The sequence below is a fragment of the Peromyscus maniculatus genome, chromosome 7, assembly GCF_049852395.1.
Source record: "Peromyscus maniculatus bairdii isolate BWxNUB_F1_BW_parent chromosome 7, HU_Pman_BW_mat_3.1, whole genome shotgun sequence".
Classification (NCBI taxonomy): Eukaryota; Metazoa; Chordata; class Mammalia; order Rodentia; family Cricetidae; genus Peromyscus; species Peromyscus maniculatus.
In genome coordinates, this window is record NC_134858.1 from 83,878,366 (window position 1) to 83,900,786 (window position 22,421).

The window sequence follows — 22,421 nt, forward strand, 5'->3', positions numbered from 1 at the left end:
TTGCTCTAATCTTTGGATAATTTCTGACTCTAGTTGTTAACAGTATCTGAAATCTAGTGCAGCTGTTTGCTTAAAGATTTCTCTTCCCAGCAGAAGATCCCTTTTAGAATGGTAAACTCACAGTGAGTCGGAAATGGTCTTTGTGCTTCTGGTGAACTGCAGATGTAAAGTGCTGGTCACTCGGCTGGGGAAGACGATTTTCTTCATCCAGAATATCCAGGATTCCCACTAATTTCACTTCAATTAAATCTATTTCAAGACATCAAAACATTCATAGTGGTGAAACAACACTTAAAAGAAAATTTACTCAGTTTCAAGAAGTATTTGGAAATAAGGTAAGAGTTAATCATGAGCATATTCTATCGGAGGCTATCTAGACATGGGAGAGTTTAAATTTCAAATATGAGCATTTATTTAAAGGTAATACCAAGCCGGGCAGTGTTGGCGCACGCCTTTAATCCCAGCACTCGGGAGGCAGAGCCAGGCAGATCTCTGTGAGTTCGAGGCCAGCCTGGTCTACGGAGTGAGTTCCAGGAAAGACACAAAACTATACAGAGAAATTCTGTCTTAGAAAACCAAAAAAAAAAAAAAAGGTAATACCATAGTTTTAATACAAGCTCTGGAAAAACAACTTCACAAAGAAAGTGACTGTTCAGCTACTGTATCTATGGCCCCAGGAATGTAACAGAAGGGGGTGAGGGATTGTTAGGGCCGGAATGCCAGGAAGTCTGCTGTGAAACTGTCTCTCCTAGACATGGCTGCGGAAATGAGACTGGAACAAGGCAGTATCAGTAGACACATTAATGTGGAGAGGGGAAATTTTTGTGTGGTCCTGCCCCTAGACAAAGAACTACAGGAAACTAATGAGTTTGGGAGGAAGGAGAATTAGCCTCTCCCCAAAATTAGCCCCCTTATTGGTTGTCCAATACATAGCAGTCAGCCTTGAAACCGTATATATACAAACAACAAAACGGACTTAGCAGATTATACATATTTGTGTGTGTGTGTGTGTGTGTGTGTGTGTGTATTTCTGCGCACACACGCACGAGCATGTATAGATATATGTGTATAATAATAAAGGCCAAGTAGTGGTGGCGCACGCCTTTAATCCCAGCACCCAGGAGGCAGAGTCAGGTGGATCTTTGTGAGCTCGAGGCCAGCCTGGGCTACAGAGTTCCAGGAAAGGCTCCAAAGCTACACAGAGAAACTCTGTCTCGAAAAAACCTAAATAAATAAATAAATATAAAAGAAAAGGGTCTATTAACTTGAAAGGGAGCATGGGAGGAGTTTGAGGGAAGGTGGCTGGGAGAGGCTGGAGGGGGAAGGAAAGGGGAAAGTGATGTAACGCAATTGCAATCTAAAACAATTTTAAAAAATGTTTTTCAAAGAAGGTAACTGATACCATAAGCATTCCTTGTGTTCACTAGGATAACAGTCTAAGGACCCAGAACCTCCCTCTTTTCCAGATGACATCTACATTCAAACTCAAAACTGTAGAAGTTTTTGCACACAGAGTTTCTTTCTTTTTTCCTTTTTTTTTTTTTTTTTTTTTTTTGTTTGTTTTTTTGAGACAGGGTTTCCCTGTATAGCTTTGGCGCCTGTCCTGGATCTCACTCTGTAGACCAGGCTGGCCTTGAACTCACAAAGATCTGCCTGGCTCTGCCTCCCGAGTGCTGGGATTAAAGGCGTGTGCCACCACTGCCCTGCCAGAGTTTCTTAATACCATCTTCAAAACTGATTTTAAAACTTTCAAACATAATTTTTACTAACAATATATTTTTATGTTCCTTCCTTTATGTTGGTTGGATTTTCTGCCTAACCAAAATAACTATAAATTTCAAACATCTTAAATACAATTATATATATATATATATATATATATATATATATATATATATATATATATATATATATAGAGAGAGAGAGAGAGAGAGAGAGAGAGAGAGAGAGAGAGAGACTAGAATACAGTTCCAGAAAGAAAAATCAAGGTTCCTAGTATATCAATCAGAAAATGATACTTCTTTGAAAATTGATGATGAAGGAGGATGAACATGGTGAACTAAGCTGTATTTTATTAGGTACTGAATGAGACGGAAGTGGGACAAAAAATCGACAGAGGGAGAGAAATTCCAGCAAGATTAACAACCCCACAGCCAAGCCCCGGAGGGGAGAAGAGTCACAGAGGCTAAGGGATGCTGACCAGACCAGGGTACAGCAGGAAGCCTCTGGAAGGCTGCACTGGTACAAAGTGATGCTGTGCTATATTGTGCTGTCCAAGTCTAGCATATGAGTTATGATTGAACTATCAAACTGGGTTTTCAACTCCCAGACTTGCCAAACACTTGATTTCAGAGATGGGGTGGGAAAGAAAAGAAACAGGATGGGAGATAGAGAGATGGCTTGGTGACTAAAAGGACCTGGGTTCGATTCCCAGCACCCACACAGCAGCTTACAACCACCTTTAACTCCAGTCCCAGGAGATCAGATGCCCTCTTCTGGCCTCTGTGGACACCAGGCATGAATGTAGTTCACAGACATACGTGCAGGCAAAACATCCACACAAACAAATAAATAATAATCGACAGAGCTAGCTGGAAGGCGGTAGGGTAAAGGTTTCTTTATTGATGAGATCAAAGAAAAGCAGAGGCCCTGTACTGCTGTTACACAGTATTATCTAGATTTAACATGGAATGTCGAAAGCCATCTTGCAACCGGTGAGAGGAACAGCCAATCCACAGCAGAAATAGAACCAAGAGGCCAAGGCAAATCTCACCAAACTACAAACGTCGTCATCATAGATGACACAGCTGTCTGCTGGCCACCTGAGTAGTGGTGCTCCCCTCTTACCTAGTTCACAAAACAGTCTTCTAACTAGTAAATAAATACCACAATAAACAGAGATTGTAGGAAAACTTTCAACAAAGCTGACAAAATGCTTTGCCAGGAAACCTAACTGGCAAGGAGTACTAAGGAAGTCCACCTCGCAACGCCACAGTCCCAAATCTATACCTAGTGTCTAAACCATGGAACATAGAGACATTCCCGGCAAAGACATGGTCTCTCCCATGCTTCCCAAAGACGGACCCACAGTATCCATACCTATGCAGTCCTGATTGTCCACGTAATGCACTTCATTAACACCCAGGCCTTCTTTCTGATAGAGTTCTTGTTCCTGTGAATCAAACATTATAGTCATCAACATGGAAATACCGTGCAACATAAAACGCCACCTCTGTTTGGTGTCATTTCTACATAAGGGTTACTGGTTAAAATGTAAATGCCTTACCAACAGGTATAGCCCTAAATGGTTTCCTAAAGATGGAACCAAGTTTGAATACCTGTAGCCAAGTACTAAAACCAGGAAAACAGCACATAACTTCAAGTGGATGCAGAGACTCCACAGCAAAATAATATATATAATTAGGAAAAAATAATACATCAATAACATCTCAATGAAAATAATCCCTATATGTAAAGTCAGTATCTTCTTAAAATAATTTTTAAGGTTTTTTTTATCATGTGGGTAACATATACATTGAAATTAAGTTAATGTGCTCTAACATAATTTTTCCCTCAACGGTTAAATATTTCTTCTCTCGTCCTATACCAGGGAGGTTTCCTCACATTCTAGAAGGCACTGTCAACTTGGACCCATTCTGAATTTGAAATTCGTGTGTATGCTTTAAAGCCTGTAATAAAAGCTTTGATTAAATAAATCAAGACAGTGTGCCCTCGTTTCTACATGGTTCCTATTTCTCCATAGAGTGTGAGCTGGGCGGGTATGAAGGGAAGCGTAATGGCATGTTAAAAACCAAGCATGCATGTGGGATTTTACCACAAAGGAAGGACGAACGCCGCCGCGGAACAGAGCATAGACACATCTTACCGGGAAGCCCTTGCTCATCTGTGTTTGCAACAACTGACTAGCTACAGCTATTTAAAAATGAACGGAAGCCGTGAAATGCCAAAAGCCCTGCAAGGACAAACACAATCACATCTGGGGAGAAAACAGATGAGACGGGAATGAGGGGGAAACAGAACACTGTGTATTTCAGCTCAAATCTCGGGAATGGCAGCGCTGGTACAAAGGAGGTACGGGGTGTGGGCCAACCGCGGGAAGGAGAGAAAAGCCTAGAGCAGCTGGGAAGTGCCCTCGGACCTGCCTCCGCATCTGAACAACAGGGGCTGGCTTGGATGAACTTCCCAGTCCCTCTACTCCAGCTTCTTCGATCAGCCAAACCTATTCCAGATGGTACAGAGAAAGGAAAGCCAAAAGAGTGGGAGAAATCATGGGAGAATTCAGCTCCAAGGGGAGAAAAGCATGAGCCTGGAAACAAACCAATCTATCCAAAGCTAGCTTTGCTTTGAGTAAACTGTAAAGGATCATAAAATAACTTTTCCTAGTCTAACTTGGTATTCTGAATGTCGGCCATGCCCAGAATTATATGCTGAGGGCAGAGGAAGGGAGTTCCTTCCCAGAGAAGAAATGGTGGCCAGTCAAAGACAGGCCATTCAAAAGCAGTGTGCAGCCCACAAGATGGCCCAGAAGGAAAAGTGCTGGCCACAGGGAAGCTGCTCAAAAGTTCCTGACTGGTGGCTTAACGGCACACAGGAAGAGGGCAAACAGCTGGCGGAGCACACAGAAGCAGACCCTGAGAAGGGCAAGAGAGGCCAAGGGCAGAGGTGAGAGGAAGCAGCTCTTTAGTAGTGGCAGAAACAGAGACAAGCAAGTCACGATGAAAGACACAAGCTGAGTTTACTAATGAAAGCCAGTGGTAAGAAATCACCGACGTTCCCTTCTGCAAAGCTGCCTGTCCTCTCTTCTAAGGGCCCCAAACTGAGCGGCTAGCGCCTGCTGGACCACTGGGCCACTTCATAACAGACTCCATCAGTCAGGGTAATTGCAGCATGATTGTCTTCCTTGAGATTTAAACAGTTTAATACGGATCTTAAATTTAAATGATGACATTACTCACCTCCTTCAGGATCCTTTCGTTAAAAAACTGCTGAAGCTTTTCATTGCAGTAGTTAATACAAAACTGCTCAAAGCTGTTGTGCTCAAAGTACTCTGAAAACAAAACCAGAGCAGGGTTGTCACCATCCAGTGACGCTCATTAACTTATCCCAGGATAAAATGTAGTAACGTAGTGTTGATGCTTTGATTTCAAATTGGGTTTACATGAAATTCTTTGTTCTGTGTCTGTCCCCAAATGTCCTTAACTCAAAATATATTTTGTCAAGCACTGCACTTAGGTATCAGAAATACCTTGTTCTACCAGAACAAAAAAGTGTCTGATGTGAAAAATTAAAACATTAGAAGTCATTTCTCTCTAACACAAACTTCTAAAGCAAAGGTACTAAAGCAAACTAAAGTATAAGCGTGACTTAAAATTCATGCTCTTTAGGAGATTTTCTTTACTGCTTAATCCATTACCAAAAAACGCAATGATAGTAATGTGTCCTCAAGTCAAGCGTTGGATTATATCTAAGATCCATGAGGCTCTGTAATTTTACAACTCTGAACATGTGTGCCATGCTAAAAAGTGTCTAATGATTATGAAATCTTATCAGTGATGGGAGTTTATCTGTTTCTAAACTATTTCCCAACTTTATTGTGCTTAGCAGCAGCACTCAATTTATTTCATTAAGAAGATGGAGACCTCTCAACTGTAGCAGTTTAGATGAACATGTTTTCATTTTAGTACTAATCAGCTTCCTCTGGAAGCTGCAATGAAATGCAGACATGAACATATAAAGAAAATAAATCAAGTGAGTCAAAGGTTGGGATACTTCACCTTGACTGTCAACTCAATTAGATGGATAAGTGCCTAGAAAATTGTTAGAGCACACCTCTGGTGAGGGTCTTCCAGAGAGTACTACAAACAGAAAATCCTACCCTGAATGTGAGAAGTACCATTCTAGAGGCTGGGGGTCCAGGTGCAACAAGACTGGATCAGAAATCTACCAAATATAGTCATACCCTCTTTTCCTTCCTCTTCCCCCTCCCATTTCCCCTCTCCTTTTCCCTCTTCTTTCCCTCCCTTTTCCCTCCCTTCCCCTCCCCTCTTGGCCTTCAGGCTGTGAGCAGCCCTGCTCCACCAGGGTGGACTGAAACCTGAAACCTCAAGCCAGGATAAACTAGTTTTTGCTTCTTTTACTTCTTCTTGTATTTGGCCATAGCAATGAGAAAGGCTAACACAACAGCTTTAGAAAAAAAACATTTTTATATTTGTCAAAAATATCAAATACAAATTAACAAAAGAAACAATACTTACCAAAACCAGCAATATCCAGGACTCCAATAAAATAAGATGATGTTTCAAAAGGAAAACACTGATTCACTCGGTTTACCACATGATCAAAAAGATGGCTGTAGACAGTCTTTGCCAGAGCATCTCGGGCATTGTTTGCTTGCTCCACTTTCAGAGGGACCCTAGGAGGGAGAAGAGAATATTCCAATGCAAAGTCCTTAAAGTAACAGACTGTGAAAATGATGCTGGACACATAAAATCAAAGCACGTCTGACATATTGGCTATGAGGACAGCTGCCAAGTTTCAGGTGAGCAGGCAGAGAGAAAATAGGAATAAAATTGAGCAGGGCGAGCCGGGTGGTGGCGCACGCCTTTAGTCCCAGCACTCAGGAGTCAGAGCCAGCCAGATCTCTGTGAGTTCGAGGCCAGCCTGGTCTGCAGGCTTAAAAATTTGGTAACTTATTTAACTTAGAAAAAAATACTGACATCTTAAAATTTGAACTTTCTAACTCCTGTATGTAGGTAGTAACTATAGGGGATTATGGGCAAGCTATTTTCCTCAGTAAAATTAGAGTCTAATAAAAAGAGAGTATCACAGAAGAGAATTTCCAAATGCCATGCTAGATCCTAAGTACCGAGTACCATGGGAAAACACAAAAAAAAATGTTCAATTTTTTAGTGACTTTAAAAATTATTCAAGTATGAGCTGGGCAGTGGTGGTGGCACACATTTCTTTAATCCCATCACTCCAGAGGCAGAGACAGGTGGATTTCTGTGAGTTTGAGGGCAGCCTGGTCTACAGAGCGAGTTCCTCCGGTCAGAGTTGTCCTCTGACCTCCACACATGTCCCACGGCACATGTACGTCTCATCTCCCCACCACACACAACATAAATAAAATAAAAATATCAGACAGAGCACATGGATAATCACAGCTGTCAGTTTGACTGCATCTGGAATCAACTACAACGTGAGCTGCAGGGCACCCTGTCGGGATTTTCTTGGTGAGATTATCTGAAGCAGGAAGACCCACCCAAATATGAGTGGCATTGAAAAATAAATGGGCAACTTCATTAATTTAAAATACTGTATCACTAGAAAAGAACGTGTTGTAATTTTCAGTCGTTGGTTTTTGAGACAGGGTCGTTCCAAATGAAAGATAAGTGTGAAGTGGATGCTCTTATACAATGAGTCTCTCTTAGTGGGCGCTCAAGCATACGCCACTTCCACGGAGAACCCCACTCATCTCTGTGGGGAACTGCAGTCGCTGGAAGCACGGAATTTTGATCTGTCAAGCGTAGCTTGAACATACAAATGGGAAGAATGAACGATGCATAAACATTGACCTTAAATCTCAGTGTTTTCAAAATATACGTTCTTCCTTGACGAAGCACAAGGCAGGAGCAACGAGATCGAACTCACTTTATAACAGTTCCTTTGGTGCCCCCTGCTGTGGTGAGCATGACTCTCGTGGTTAAGCTGACTCGCAGATCATCTTGGTCCAACCCCAGCAACTCAGCACAATACTCCAGGGACGGGGCAGATTTGTTCTTCAGGTTACAGCCGCCTAATGGGAATGTTTCAATGTGAAATTAATATGCACGAATTAAACGAGGTTTTCCAGATTCATTTCTTAGAATCTTCTTCATCTATGTAGTATTATGGGATAGATGAGGATCATTTCTAACTTTCAAACCCAGATCACTTTTTTCCATCCTTGTTGGATGTCCCTACTGACAAGTTAAACAGAAAACCCTAACCTGGGGCAAATGCACAGTGTTAGAGACTCACCCTCCCTGCCAGCAGATTCACCCACAGTTTCTGTTACCTGCTGCCAACTTGAGGCCAAACTATTCTGGAAATGTGCAGAAATAAACAATTCCTAAGTTTTAACTTGTGCATCCTTCTGAACGATGTGACAGGCTCTCCCGCCATCCTCACCAGGACTATAATCCCTTTCTCTCACCTGTCTACACTAAAATTACACAAAAACATGACCATTGGGAATCCATTTGTTTATTTAAATGTTCCCTTTTTTTATCATATTACAGCATTTCTTACAAGAGCATGGTAGGTCAACATAAGGAACTTTTTTAATCTTGGAAAAGCAAAAACTTTAAAATAATACAGAGCATTCATGTTAGTCCCTAAAAACATACTCTAAATGTTTTTTATTACTGTTGTATTGTTTATTGTGGTATTTTTACTGTTATGGCATACATATTTGTTACATGGGATTTTTAAAACACAGTTAGTCCTAACAGGTATTTTCTATACTGCCACTAAATAAAACAGTTTTATAATATTGGGGAGCCTTACAAATGTTTATTGGAGAATTAACTTTATGTTAAAATCATTACAAAAGTACTGGGTTTCTCTGCAAGTCACTATGGCAATCCAAAGTTAAATTTTCTAGGAAGAAGGAAAAAAAGAACACCTCATTTTTATTTAGCAGGAAATGATTTGGATCCATGGGAAGTCATGGAAAAAATGAAGATTAATACAACAAAAGTTTAGCTGTGAAAATAAAAATTACCTAATGTTTATCTTACCCCAATGTCCCCTGCATTCTGTTTCTTTTCTCCCACAACAGAAAGTACTTTTTTTTAAGTAAGAGAGAAAGCAAGCACAGACTATGTCCCTTTTGATCACTGAGCATGCTTTAGCTAGTCACGTGACATTTAGGATATACTATAGAGTTGCATGTCCTTCCTCGAGTCAGTAATAAGTATTTTTATGTATTATTTACCCTCTCCCACAAGCTCCCTTCCTATAACAATGCTAAAATATAAACAAAATATATCTTGAAATACATTTTCAAAGGAAAATTTCCAATTCCTCTTTTAAAAAACTTTAAAGATAATTAATGCATATTCCAAGTACCTAATTTTTAATGCATCATTTCAATAAATAATAGTCTATATATTATTTAATTTGTTCACTTATACCTGCCAAACACCAGTATTCAAAACGTCTTGTAAATACTTATCTCATTGACTTCTCTTCATGGCATGAGTTGGGGCCTACTATCTCTTTATAGGGAGGAAGCTAAGACACAGGAGGGACAAGGTCATACAAGCAGATAGCACACGATGAAACAATTTGATTGACGGTCATGTGCTCATCCATTACACTATGTTGTGTCCAACATTATTGACTTCACAGATCACAGGACAACAGATCTGAAAGTCATTGAAGATTGTCTATCTTAGTCTGCTCACTCACAGATGACAAGGCTCAGTGGACCGAAGGTCATGAGAGATAATAACACAATCTCCTGAGCCAGTCAGACATGACTACAACCAGGCTCTCCTGTCTATTACTTCAATAGTAGCCATGCTCAGTACCACTGTGCACGTTCCATATCTGCAAAACAGAGGCACCTCCTAGCTCATCATTTTTATATGTTTCAATTATGATTATGAAGGATTTTATTTTATGCATAGAAGACATTTTCCCTCCAGTGCTTGGGATCAAACTTAGGGCCTCAAAAAAATGCAAAGCTGGGTATCATGGTACACACCTGTAATCCCAGAACTTGGGGGGTGGAGGCTGGAAGATCACTTTGAGGCCAGTCTAGGCTGTATGAGACCTGTCTCCAAAAGCACAAGAGAGGTTGTTGGAGAGATGGCTCCGTGATTAAGTGCTTTCTGTTCTTTCAGAGAACCCAGGTTTAGTTTCTAGCACCCACAAGGTAGCTCATAACTGCCTGTAATTCCAGTTCCATGGGATCTGATACCCTTTTATGGCTTTTATGGGTACCAGGCACACATGTAGTATGCATACACTCATACACTTAAAAAAAAAACTTCAAATTTTAAAAAGAGGGAGGGATGGAACAGGTAAGAGAAGGGGAAGTCCTCCATCCACACTGATGACTTGAGCCTAACACATTGTTTCTTAAATAGTTCTTCCGTCTTTCTCTGAGGGCCTTTCTATACATATACTATTACTAGGAATTGTTCTTTTTTAAAGCACTTACAGATCATCTCGTTTTGCAAATGATGATATCTGTGAGGTCTGACACCAAAGCCCATAGCATTGGCTGCTGTATTAAGTGATGCTCCAGACTCTTAATGCATCCTTGGTGTAAGTTTCTAGCAAAGTGTATTAATGCAGGGCTGGTAAACGTTTTATTCTAAGGAAGCAGGCAGTAGATATTTTTGGTTTCAGAGGGCAAAGTCTGTGAGGAGCACAGCTTTGCCACTGGAGCATGCACACTGGGATAAACAATACATAGACAATGGAAGTAGCTATATTCCACTAAAACTTTATTTATAAAAACAGGTGATGGGCTACATTTGCCAATTCTATATTTGGGTACCAAATTTGCAATTATATAAAAAGTCTTATTGTTTATATAGAAATGGAAACACTAAAACTGAAAAGGTACTATATTGGTTGGATTTAAATACTTTTCAACTTCCATAAGAATGAAACTTTTATTTTTATCTCCCACTAAAGAAGGATAGGCTACTGTATATTAAATTACCCCAATTATCTGATTCAAGTTTAGATCTATGAAATAGAAAAGGTAAAAATAGACATTAACGGATAAGAGAATTATTCCATTAAGTATTAAAAGTACAATACTAGCTGGAATTTTTTTAAGTACAAACCACATAATAGCTACTAACTTATTCAAAACTATTTCTTCATCTGTCAAATCACCATGCAACAGAGAATGTCCCAGAAATTTGTTATAATTTCAACACATGTACACACAAGTGACTGAATATTCATATGGCTAGGAGATGACAAGCATTATACTCAATTTTATTCTTTAGTTAAGAACTGAAGGAACAACCTGAAGTGCTTCCGGCTTCCTCAAAATCAATATTTCCAAGGTGCAGGACACCAGCTACGACTCGAAACAGATCAAGTTTTTCTTCGTCATCCAAACCGATCTTTTTCATGGCTGTGCACATCCTAATAAAGTCTCCATGGTCATCTAACAGAGGATCTTTCAGGGAACCTGCCTTAACATACTATAAAACAAGAAGGTATCAACTGACTGGTCTTCATGCCACTCAGATCAACTAACAGCTACACCAGCAGGGCTGTTATGCAATATACGACATGCAAAAACAAAATCTGTCAACGGAAAAATGTAAGCTTTGGAATATGTTTAAGAATAGAATGGTACATAAAGTGTATGCAAGGATTCTCTGTGCTATTTCTTAAAATTTCATGTGAATCTACAATTCTTTCAATAAAAACTTGAATTAAAGCAATGGAATGAGATGCTTTGCAGTTAAAGTATGATGCTAACGCTAAAGTATTGTGAGTCTAGGATGTTAGATAAATATAAATTAGTGAAAGGGGAAAGGGTGGCTGGCTGAAATGAAGCAACAGCCTCAGATCAAAGAGAAATAAAGTAGTAATGGATGTGTTCACTCATCTGACTCAGTTAATCTATAATTATACAATGAGAAAATGTTTCATGATAACCCATGCAGGTTACAAATATATGCACTTCTGTCAATTAAAAATAAATATGAAAATAAAACAATTCTGTATGCAAATAAATAAATAAATAAATATGAAAAAACAGGACAAGTGAAAAGAACTGTAATAAAGAATTTAATGTGCCAATAAGCTTGCCACTAGGTTAACTACTGGCAACTACATCCATATAAACAGAAGCAAATCCAGACAAGGCAACAGCATCTCCATGGCCTGATAAGTAATCCTGTAACTTTTCTGTGTTGTATGTATGAGATGAGGTGAATTACTACACATTAGGGTAACTCCAGGAATGCATGCAATGACTTTCTGGATTAAAAGAGAGAGAGAGCGAGAAAGAGAGAAACTTGTTTTCTCTCCTAGAAAAATTTGTATCTCAAGCATTCATATGTTAGGATCTAGCAAACTCAGACAGAGAGTGAAGGAAGTTAGGCCTGCAAAGCAAAAAGAAGTAACAAAAAGAGAAGTTATTACTGGACACAGAAAAACTGATCTAGGAATTTTCCAGAACCGGAGCATTAAAAGCTAAAGTTAAAATAAGGAAACTCAGCATCAGAATTAATGAGGATTAAAGCTGCCTGATGTTTTCTTCTCCCAGCATGCAACTGCTTCTCGTCTCCCAGCATGCAATTATTTCTCAAGTTAACAGTCTGCCTGCTTTTCACAAGATGCTTTAAATGTCTGAGTGTGTGCCAGATTTCCGGAAAATGTCTAGAAAATGAAATTCTATTTTATTCTTTAAAAGAAGCAGAAGCAACAATCACATGCAAAGTTTCAAGAATCACTATCATGCAGAATTTTTAGTCTCGCAGCTGAGCATCTGAAGCATTTAAACGCTGTTTTCTAATCAAACTTCAGGAACGTATTTGCTTCATGGCAGACTGAAAATACTGCATTCTCCTAAAATTTGCACACAGCATAAAGACACCCAGACAGAATGAAGCAAAGGGTTAATTAGTCAAAATGATCACCTCATCCTCCTGACAAAGAAGACATAAAAAGTAATTTAGATATATTAGTCCACTGTTCACCTTTATATATTATACACATGCACATTCTTTTTCAGTGATATAAGATTTCTGATAAAGAATTCTCACTCTAAAATATGGGAAGTTGGTGTTTTTCTCTCTAGCAGGGGGCATGGTACTATTTGGAGGGTAAGCATAGGCTTTCTTTTCTCTCTATTGCTTTTTCCTACGCTTTTGCATTTTTTATTTATCTTCTCTACAGGACCACTGCAATTGTCCCAGATGTGTTTTGATTATCTTAGTGGAAAGACTGCAACTTATATATTTGATGGCATGTTATAAAAACATAGTCTTTTTAAGACATAGTAAAGTAAATGCTATAATAAACACTGATGCTACTTCCAAAGGTCTCAGCTGTGGCTAGGACATAAAATTTACCCAGAACTCAGATAGCTATATCTAAAATAACATGCAAAGTATCAAATTAAACAAGTATTAACTGTAGTTCCATGTGTTCATAATTTGAAATGATAATTTTATTTTCTTTCTATACATTTATATTAATGCATTTTACACATAATTTATCTTATCCAGTCTGAGTAAAGTCAAAACATCTGATTGGCAAGTACAGAACCATTAAAAACTGCTAACAGTAAAAAGTTATTCAACTGACATAAATATTTTTAAAAATAATAGTCAAGATTAACTAATACCAATAACTAATCCTGATTTAGTTTTCATAACTTAAGTGTGTTGTTTAGACACAATACAACTGATTACTTGAATTCTGTGGGTTAAATTTTCTAGAAGTTTAAAATTCTTAAACATTTAATATTTTAAAATAATAATTACATAATTATCAGATTAATGAGACCAAAATATATAGAACTGCATAATATATTCCAGATATATGGTTGATACAGTAAAATTATAATATGTGAACAGCCTTTCACAAGAATGCTTAAGGTATTGACTACTCTCTCTTCTGTAGACAACAAATGAAAAAGCATACTTTATGCTTTCTACCGAGATGTTCCTCAAAAGGCTCATGTGTGGGAGACTTGGTTTCCAGTGTAGCAGTATTCAGAGGAATGGCTTTGGGGAAGCGACTGGATCATGAAGACTCTCACCTTGTCAATAGATTAATCCTTTGATGGCCTCAAAATGTGATGGGTTATTAGTAAGTGATGGAAATTTGACTGACTGAACTAGGAGTCTTGTGGTCTTTACTTTGTCCCTGACACACAGCCTCTCTCTTTCCTCTACCTCACCTCACACTCACTTCCAGCCACCATGAGGTGAGAGTTTTACCTAACCACTTGCCCTCTGCTATGAATTATCCCTCACCTTGGCCCAGAAGCATAGAGATCACTAACTGTTGTGAAATATTACTTTAACTATGTAAATGTGTGTTACATTTGTTTATGTTGCATTTGTTTAATTATGTAGAGGTGTGTTGTTTTTGTTTAGGTTGCATTTGTTTAAATTATATAAAAATGTGTTGCTGTTTCACCTTGCCTGCCTAAGGGACCTGATTGGTCTAATAACTGAATGGCCAATAGCTAGGCAGAGGAGGGATAGGCAGGGCTGGTGGCCAGAGAGAAGAAGTAGGAGGACTCTACTAGGTTCCAGAAAAGACAGAACTAAAAACAAAGAGAGGGAGATACCTGGGGCCAGCCAGGCAGGCAGCTGCCAGGCAATCAGACATGGAGTAGGTCATACAGAATGATAGAAAGGTTAAAAAGGCCCAAGGTAAAACATAGAAGAAGAGAAACCAGTTAATTTAAGTTAAAAGAGCTAATGAGACAAACATAAGCTAAGGCCAAGAATTCCTAACTAATATTAAGTCTCCGTGTCTTGATTTGATAGATGGTTGGTGGCCCAAGGAAAGCCTGTTACAACTAACCAAGGGCTGAAATACAAAATCATAAGCAAAAGTAAATCTTCCCCAATTCAAGATAACTGCTCATATATTTTGTCACAGCAGTAGAAAGCTTACTGATAAATACACTTAACTACTAATAGTAATATCAGAGTAAGCTGCTAAAATATGATGATTTTAAGCAGTTTCATAGCATAGAAATTCAAGAAAGAACATGAGAAAAGCAATGTATTTGGGCCCAAGAAGAACATGAGTCTATTGTTCTCTATGTGACAGTGGTTTAGAGCATCACACTACAAGAGAGACTTGGATCATCATGTTGTTTTAAAACATAAACCTGAAAGCAAGAAGTTCCAAAATAAAGACATATCTATCAGCAATATTTTTAAATTAAGGATTTTAATTAAAAAATAATCTACTGTACCTCAGGACTTTTTCGGTTCTGTAAAATCTGCTTGTCGGTTTCCTTGTTAGCGAAGTATCTAGTGCAGCCTCGGTTTAAATACTAAGACGAAGAATTGATGGTACAATTAACACAGGCTCCATGGGGAAAGAACATGACTACACAATGAACCTCGGCCTTAAGCAAACAAACAAAAACTAGAAACCTGAAGGTGAAACTTAGTGACCCAGCATTAACCTAGTATGCATAAGGCCCTGGGATTAATCTCAAGAATTGCAAAAACATTAAAGGTCTAGGAAAGAGACTGTTTATTTCAGCTTTGCTATGATGAGAGTCTGTGCCTGTTCTTGCCATCTATTGTCAGTCTACATAAGCTTTCTTTATATTCCAGGATTTTTGCCTGACTGTGCCAAATGCTTCCATAAAATGTGTAAAAGGATTTTTAAATTTATAATAACGTTGAGCATTTTTAACTTTATTTTGCAGGATACATGTATAGTTAATACAAATGTGTTAAGCCAGTAAATCTCTAAATCATGAATCAATTTGGATAAAGTAATGACAAAATAAAGTTCAAACATTTTGAAAGCGTTCATGCTACTCCTTTGTGTTTACAACTTGATTAGTAAACTATAAGGACAGAGTATAACGAAAAAAAACTGATGAAATTATCAAAACACCTTCATACCACTTATAGTGAACTATTTGGGGAATGGGATAAAGGTATGGTTGTTTGTAACATGACAGGAATGTCCAAAATGGCATGTGTATGTCCCCTGCTTTTTCTCCTGCCACCACTGGGACTGCCCTAGAGCAAATGAAATCCATATTGGTGGTCCATAGCACAAAGGCAGAAAAGCCTTTGGTTGCCCCTCACTGTTCAGGGACAGGCTGTAACTTCTGAGACTGAAATACTATGCTCCCAAGTCTCCAAGCAAAAAGAAATACTAGACTACAGCCATAGCAGTCACTTGACTTTCTGGCCAGCTAGGTGTTGGCAAAAATCTAAAAACTCAAGGAAAAAAAAAAATGCCTCTTCTGTTTTCATGAAGATATGATAAGCAATTAACTTCAAATTCCAATTAACTTGAGAATTAGAGGTCGGAAGAGGATGTCAAATTCCCTCAGATTGGTATCACAGGGGGTTGTGAGGCACCATGTGGGTGCTGGGAACTGAACCGAGGTCCTCTGCAAGAGCAGCCACTGCTCCTAACCATGGAGCCACCTCTCCAGCCCCACACCAGTATTCTTTCAAGTAGTCAACTCTTGCACTAGGGTTTTAAAATCCCTAGTTATCACAGCACTGGAGGTGGGGCAGGCAAGTATAATTTCTTACTATTCAGCAAAGCAGTCAGACTATGTGTTCATTTTCCACCACATTCTAAGTTGCCTAGGAACAAGATAATGCCTTATTTATCTTTTAATTCTGGCACAATGTCTAGAACCTAATAACTGAGCAATAAGTATTTATTGCTGAACTGAACTAAGGGATATAATGATGCATTCTTTTTAATATTGGTTCAGTGATGGAAGTTTTTATAGCTACACTAAAGATAATTTTAAGGCTAGTATTACAAAACCTTATAAGTTTATAATTGGATTTAAATAAATAAGATTTTAAACATCTGTCCTTTTACCTCCTGAATTACATACCTCCTCATATACTATTACACATGTTGAGAATCACTTATTTCAAGTATTTTGAAAAAGTAATTCCGATTTCAGAGTATTTGCATAAGCTTTCATTTTCCAGCTGAACATCACAAATCTAAAACTACAAAGAGCCAGACTTCATAGTGTTTGAGATTTAGGGTTTTTATATAAAAGATATTGAACTCATGATAGACTTACAATATATATCTCAATAGAGATTTCATCAGCAAGACTATAATTCTAACACATCACCTAGTTACATCTCAGGTATGGGGGGTGGCAGGAGGATCAAAGCCTTGGCCCCTTCTGGATACTAGATACCAAAATTTGCAAACCCTTTAAAACAGCAATATACTTGTATATGATCTGCATACACACAGCCTATCAAATACTTCAAATTACATGGAAATTATTTATAATCCTTCCTATAATGTAAACACTCTGTGAAGGAATATTATTCCTTGTTGTTTGGTAAAAATAATAAGGAAATAATAGATGCTCAGTATAGATGTATTCTTCATCATCCCCAATATTTTCAATTCACGCTAGTTAAGTCTAAGATGTAAAATCTGCAGATTCAGAAAGCCCACTGTACTTGACCTTAATGTAAGTTATGTACAAATACAACTAGGTAACAAAACACAGTGAGTTTTAACACTGAGAGAATTTGCAAACCTCATATAAAATGTATTTTCATTCAACCTACCCGAAAATTATCTGGGGAACTCAAGTGAAGCTTCTCCCTAATGTCTTCTGAAGCCCCAGCACACAACCTATAAAAAATATGATAATTCCGCTCCTCTTTGCCTTGAACACAGATCCTAGACTTCTCTAGGAGATAATGAGAAACAAACCCTCCAACAACTGAACTCTAAAAGACAAAAGAGAAAATACATTTTTGCATCTACAGGATTGAAATATAACTTAATGTTAATTTAATCTATTCTAACAAACATAGTAAAATAAATATTTAAATAAGAAATTAAAATATTTATCAACTATTACAAAGAAATACCTAAAATATAAGCTTTGAGTATTTTTACAATTCATCCTTCATTTTAAACACTGTTATCTGATCTCTACCCTGATCCTTTCAAGCTTTTGAGCCTCTGACGAATCAGAACTAACTTTGTAGTGGGCCGTGTCCACAGCAGCCCGCAGACAGTTGCTGAAGAGCTCTCGGATTGCCATCACACTCACTTCATGCTGAGAAGACACTAACTTCCCAGATGTGATCGTTACAGACTACACAGATCCACAGATATACATATCACTATATATATCATGCTGTGCCCCATGAATGTGTACATTATTACATGTTATCAAAACAACAAAAGAATCAAGAAAGAATTATCTACAAAGCCATGATTGATAATGCAGTCAAATCCAATATTTTGATTTTAAACTGAACAGAAATTATAAAGTCATTGTAAATAAAAACAACTATACACACATAATAATAATTACAAAAATAATAATCTTACAAAGAACTATACTAATTTCAATTCTAATAAGACCCTTACACTTACCACAACACTTCCCAAATATATCCCAAAAGCAACTTTCATTTACCTTTTCATTGAAATGAATTTCTACAAATTTTCCAAATCGACTGCTATTATTGTTACGAACAGTCTTTGCATTTCCAAAAGCTTCTAAAAGTGGATTAGCTATTGAAAAAGAAATGAAAATACTTCATCAAAAAAAATCACAAGAAAGTTATGAAAGAAAATTATAAAGCAATATACATATTACATCTCTGTAGGGAAAAATATTTGAAGAAAATGATGGATAAATAAGTGCTTTTAGAAATATTAATATGGAACAATATTACTATGGAAGTAATGTCAAATTCCACAAGTGTTAAATGTTTACCCACTGTCATGGTTTTACTTTTGATTGACAAGTGGGCAGGATCTAGAGTCATCTAGGAGACAAGCCTCCAGTGCAGAGAAAGACAATAGAAGGCAGAAAGACAATTTGAGCAAAGGTTTATAGGAGATAGAAAGTCTCTTACACCTCTGGGAGGAAAACATTGTAGACCACAGACAAGATTTTTCTAAGCTAACTTCGGAGATACTCAATATTAAAAATAAAATCAACAATACCTTCAACAATTCTATCATCAATATCTTGACCAGTTCCATAAGATTCTGTCAGGTATCTATTTAAAATACAGGATTAAAAAAAAATTGAGTACAATATATTTATAAACTTACTATTTAGCACATATCAAACTGAAACATGAATCATCATTGTAACTGTTTAGTAATGTTTTTAAATTTTTATTATAGTTATATTTATGTTTTATTTATATTTTTATTTATTTATGTCTTGTGCAGGCATGTGAAGGTCATGGAATTATGTTTTCAAGCTTTTTGGAAATATTCTTGTCAAAATAACAAGTTTTCAACTAGATTTACGTAAGTAACTCAATAACTACTTAATTAACTATATATATTTTTATAACTAATAGAAACTTTCATAAAGAACTCCAACATGAAAAAACTAAGAACTGTAATAGGTTAGGAACAATATTAATAAAAATTCAGAATGTGCTTGTCCTAGCAGTCTCTTCGCCACTCGGTTTAACTTCCTTGGATATGTGTGCTGATTCACATTGACCATCAACTCCATAGGACCTAGAATCACCTAGAAGACAGGTCTACGGCCATGGTCTGTGAAGGTTTGGTATTGATTAGCTAATTGAGGTGGGAAGACCCACCCTGGATGTGCGTGACAACATTCCACGTGCTGGCATCCTGGAGCACATGGAGAAGATGTAAAAGGCTAAGCACAGCACTCGCTCATCCCTCTCTGCTCCCTGACGGCAGATGCTATGTGACCAGCCTCTGCCAGCACGCCTTCTCCACCATGGTGTATTTGAACCCTTGAACCAGAAGCTGAGATGAACCCTTCCTCTCTTAATTCCCTCTTGTCTGATATTTTGTCACAGCAATGAGACAATTAACAGTATTTAAAATAAAAGAATGAAACTATAGTCCTATGGTAATGCTCCTTCCACTTTTAAAATGTTATGATTATACACCAAGGGTGGAGAGTTCACTGTGATGGTAGAAAAGGGGATCTGACAAGAGAAGGGATAAGAGGAAGTCTAAATAAAAAGTAGTTTCAAAGCTATTTCATAGCACCAACATTGAGAATAGAATGTCCATTTGGATTTTGGAGAAACATTCCTGGGTTCCTCATTGCCTAGCTAGCAATAACTTCTTAGAGAATCCTCCAAGAAATAACATATCAGAGCCAGCTTTCTGCAAGTAGAGATTGCATTCCATATAAGATGTTTGTTTCTTCCAAAGTATTCCATGAAGTGTGCAACGGTATTAAAAGTCAATCTTCTTAAATACTTTGTCATTACACACACACACACACACACACACACACACACACACACACACACACACTCAAAACTGCACTATTCACAATGACCAAGTGGCAGAAACAAGCCAACTACCTATCAATACGTGTACAAATACAGCAAATACAATAAATCCCTGCAATGAAATTTATTCAGCCCTAAAATTCAGGAAGGAAATTCTAATGTATACCATAACATAGGACACATACTATAACATGGGTGATTATATATTTTTTAAGAGTCAGGGGGCTGGAGAGATGGCTCAGTAGGCAAGAGCACTGGCTGCTCTTCCAGACGACCTGGGTTCAGTTCCCAGCAACCACACATTGGCTCACAACTGTCTGTAACTCCAGTTCCGGGAGATCCAGCATACTCACACAAACATATGTGCAGGCAAAACACCAGTGCACAAAATATAAAAAAATAAACACTTTGCCGGGCAGTGGTGGTGCATGCCTTTAATCCCAGCACTCAGGAAGCAGAGCCAGGCAGATCTCTGTGAATTTGAGGCCAGCCTAGTCTACAACACGAGTTCAAGAACAGGCACCAAAACTACACAGAGAAACCCTGTCTCGAAAAACCAAAAAAAAAAAAAAGAGTCAGGGTCTTACTAAGTTCTCTAGGCTCCCATCCTCTTGAAATGAAAGTGATCTTCCTGCCTCAATCTCCCAAGAAACTGAGGGCGTGCGTGCGTGCGTGCGTGCGTGCGTGCGTACATATAGGCACATGTCACTATAACCAGCTCAAACATGAGTGAATCACATATTGAATTAAATGAGATAAGGAAGTCACTGAAAGATTAATACTGTATGATGCTGCTTAAACAAGGTACTTAGAGAAACTCACAGAAACCCAAAGAAGAACAATGGTTCTAGGGGAGTAATGTTTTATTTATGTATTATTTAATGAGTACAGCATCTGGGGGAGTAATATTTTATTTATGCACTGTTTAATGAGTACAGTCCCAGGTTGTGTGAGAGGAGGAATATAAACAACACAATGACATGAATGTGATGATGTGGATGTGCTTGGCGTCACTGAACTTCAAAATGGGAAACGGGCAAACTTAGTGTTAAACTTTTTTTCCATAAAAATAATATCAGACAGCTCAAAACAGTTCAGATCAGCTAAATACTCACCTTAGAACAAACTTGGTATTTTCTGTTTTGCCAGCTCCTGATTCTCCAGACACAATGATAGACTGGCTCATCTTCAGCACCTTCATGTCTCGAAAAGCCTTGTCAGCTGGAGGCAAAGTAATACAGTAATATAGCAAGCTAAGTTATTGACAAACTCTTGACAAGAGTTTGAGACAGGGGCCTTTACTCCCAGAGAAGTCATGAATGTGTGCTAAAAGACAAAGTCATCCAAAAAATTTCTGTAACTATTTACTCGCAGTGTTCCTAACAGACAAGTAACAGGAAATTCAAACATCTCAAGACTGTGCTAGACTGTTTCCACATTGAGCTTTGGCTCAGCTTCCCCACATGCCAGAGCAGATCTGCAGAGAGGCAGAAAATGCTCATTGTGCATAACTAATGAGGTCCCCAGTGAAAAGCAAGAAGGAATGAGCTTAGAAATTTGGCAAGTGATTCCATTGTGAGAGAGAAAAACAAATGAAAAAAAAATACATCTATGGAGTGATTATTTCCAGTTCCAAACACTTACCTGTAAATTTTATAGTTGCATTTTTATTAACAGCTGAGTGAAGAAAATCAGACCCAGAAAGATAAATATCACATATTTTCTCTAATTTGTTGGCTGTTAGCCTTGAATCTTCTGATGTGTGTGTCTCATTTGGAATAACCATAGAAGTCAAGAAATTAGTAGGGGACCATCAGGAAGTGAGGCTTCCAGTGAGGGAAAATAGGATGCAGTAACATACGGGAATAATGAATAAAAATGGTTAAATGGGGGTAGGGAATGGAAAGACAGAATAAAGGAGGGAATAGGAGAGAGAAGTGGAGAATGGGAGGGCAAGGTAAAGGAGGGAACATGGGGAGAGATAACTCACACTAAAACCTTTCTAAAAACAGTCATGAAAATCTACTACTGCAAAAGCTTCCTAATACATAAACATACACATAGAAGAAGAGCTTAAGTGGAGTTACCCTCTAATGGGGCAGCAAGCCCCCTAGTAGATACTACAGGCTAACAAATAAATGGCCCAATGTTAGAAATACGGTGCCTCATTGTTAACCAATGAGGTCCCAGAGACCCCAAATATTACCTGCAGATTGTCATTGCTCTTGGTCACCCTCCAGAATGTGACAGTAAGACCTTCTATCATATACTTGCGTCATAAAACATGGGAAAATGAAACTGGTAATGACCTGGATGGAAGTTTCATTCCTACTGGCTCATATTCCTAGTTCTTGGAGGTGCTATGCATGCTGCTGGAGGAGAAAAGCAATCCAGTCT

General features: G+C 38.1%; 1 protein-coding gene across 12 annotated transcripts in view; it reads right to left on the reverse strand.

The window, feature by feature from the left end:
* Myo6 (myosin VI) overlaps nucleotides 1-22,421 on the reverse strand; it is a 143,401-nt gene that overhangs the window by 43,217 nt on the left and 77,763 nt on the right. For all 12 annotated transcript variants that reach the window (XM_015998632.3, XM_015998631.3, XM_076576773.1 and 9 more), the window contains 11 exons: nucleotides 21,140-21,245; nucleotides 18,730-18,785; nucleotides 18,194-18,291; nucleotides 17,328-17,492; nucleotides 14,990-15,070; nucleotides 11,057-11,237; nucleotides 7,672-7,816; nucleotides 6,276-6,433; nucleotides 4,977-5,068; nucleotides 3,100-3,172; nucleotides 122-249 (listed from right to left, as the gene is read on the reverse strand). In XM_015998632.3, coding sequence (XP_015854118.1) covers nucleotides 122-249; nucleotides 3,100-3,172; nucleotides 4,977-5,068; nucleotides 6,276-6,433; nucleotides 7,672-7,816; nucleotides 11,057-11,237; nucleotides 14,990-15,070; nucleotides 17,328-17,492; nucleotides 18,194-18,291; nucleotides 18,730-18,785; nucleotides 21,140-21,245 — 1,283 coding nt within the window. The remainder of the gene's footprint in view (nucleotides 1-121; nucleotides 250-3,099; nucleotides 3,173-4,976; nucleotides 5,069-6,275; nucleotides 6,434-7,671; nucleotides 7,817-11,056; nucleotides 11,238-14,989; nucleotides 15,071-17,327; nucleotides 17,493-18,193; nucleotides 18,292-18,729; nucleotides 18,786-21,139; nucleotides 21,246-22,421) is intronic.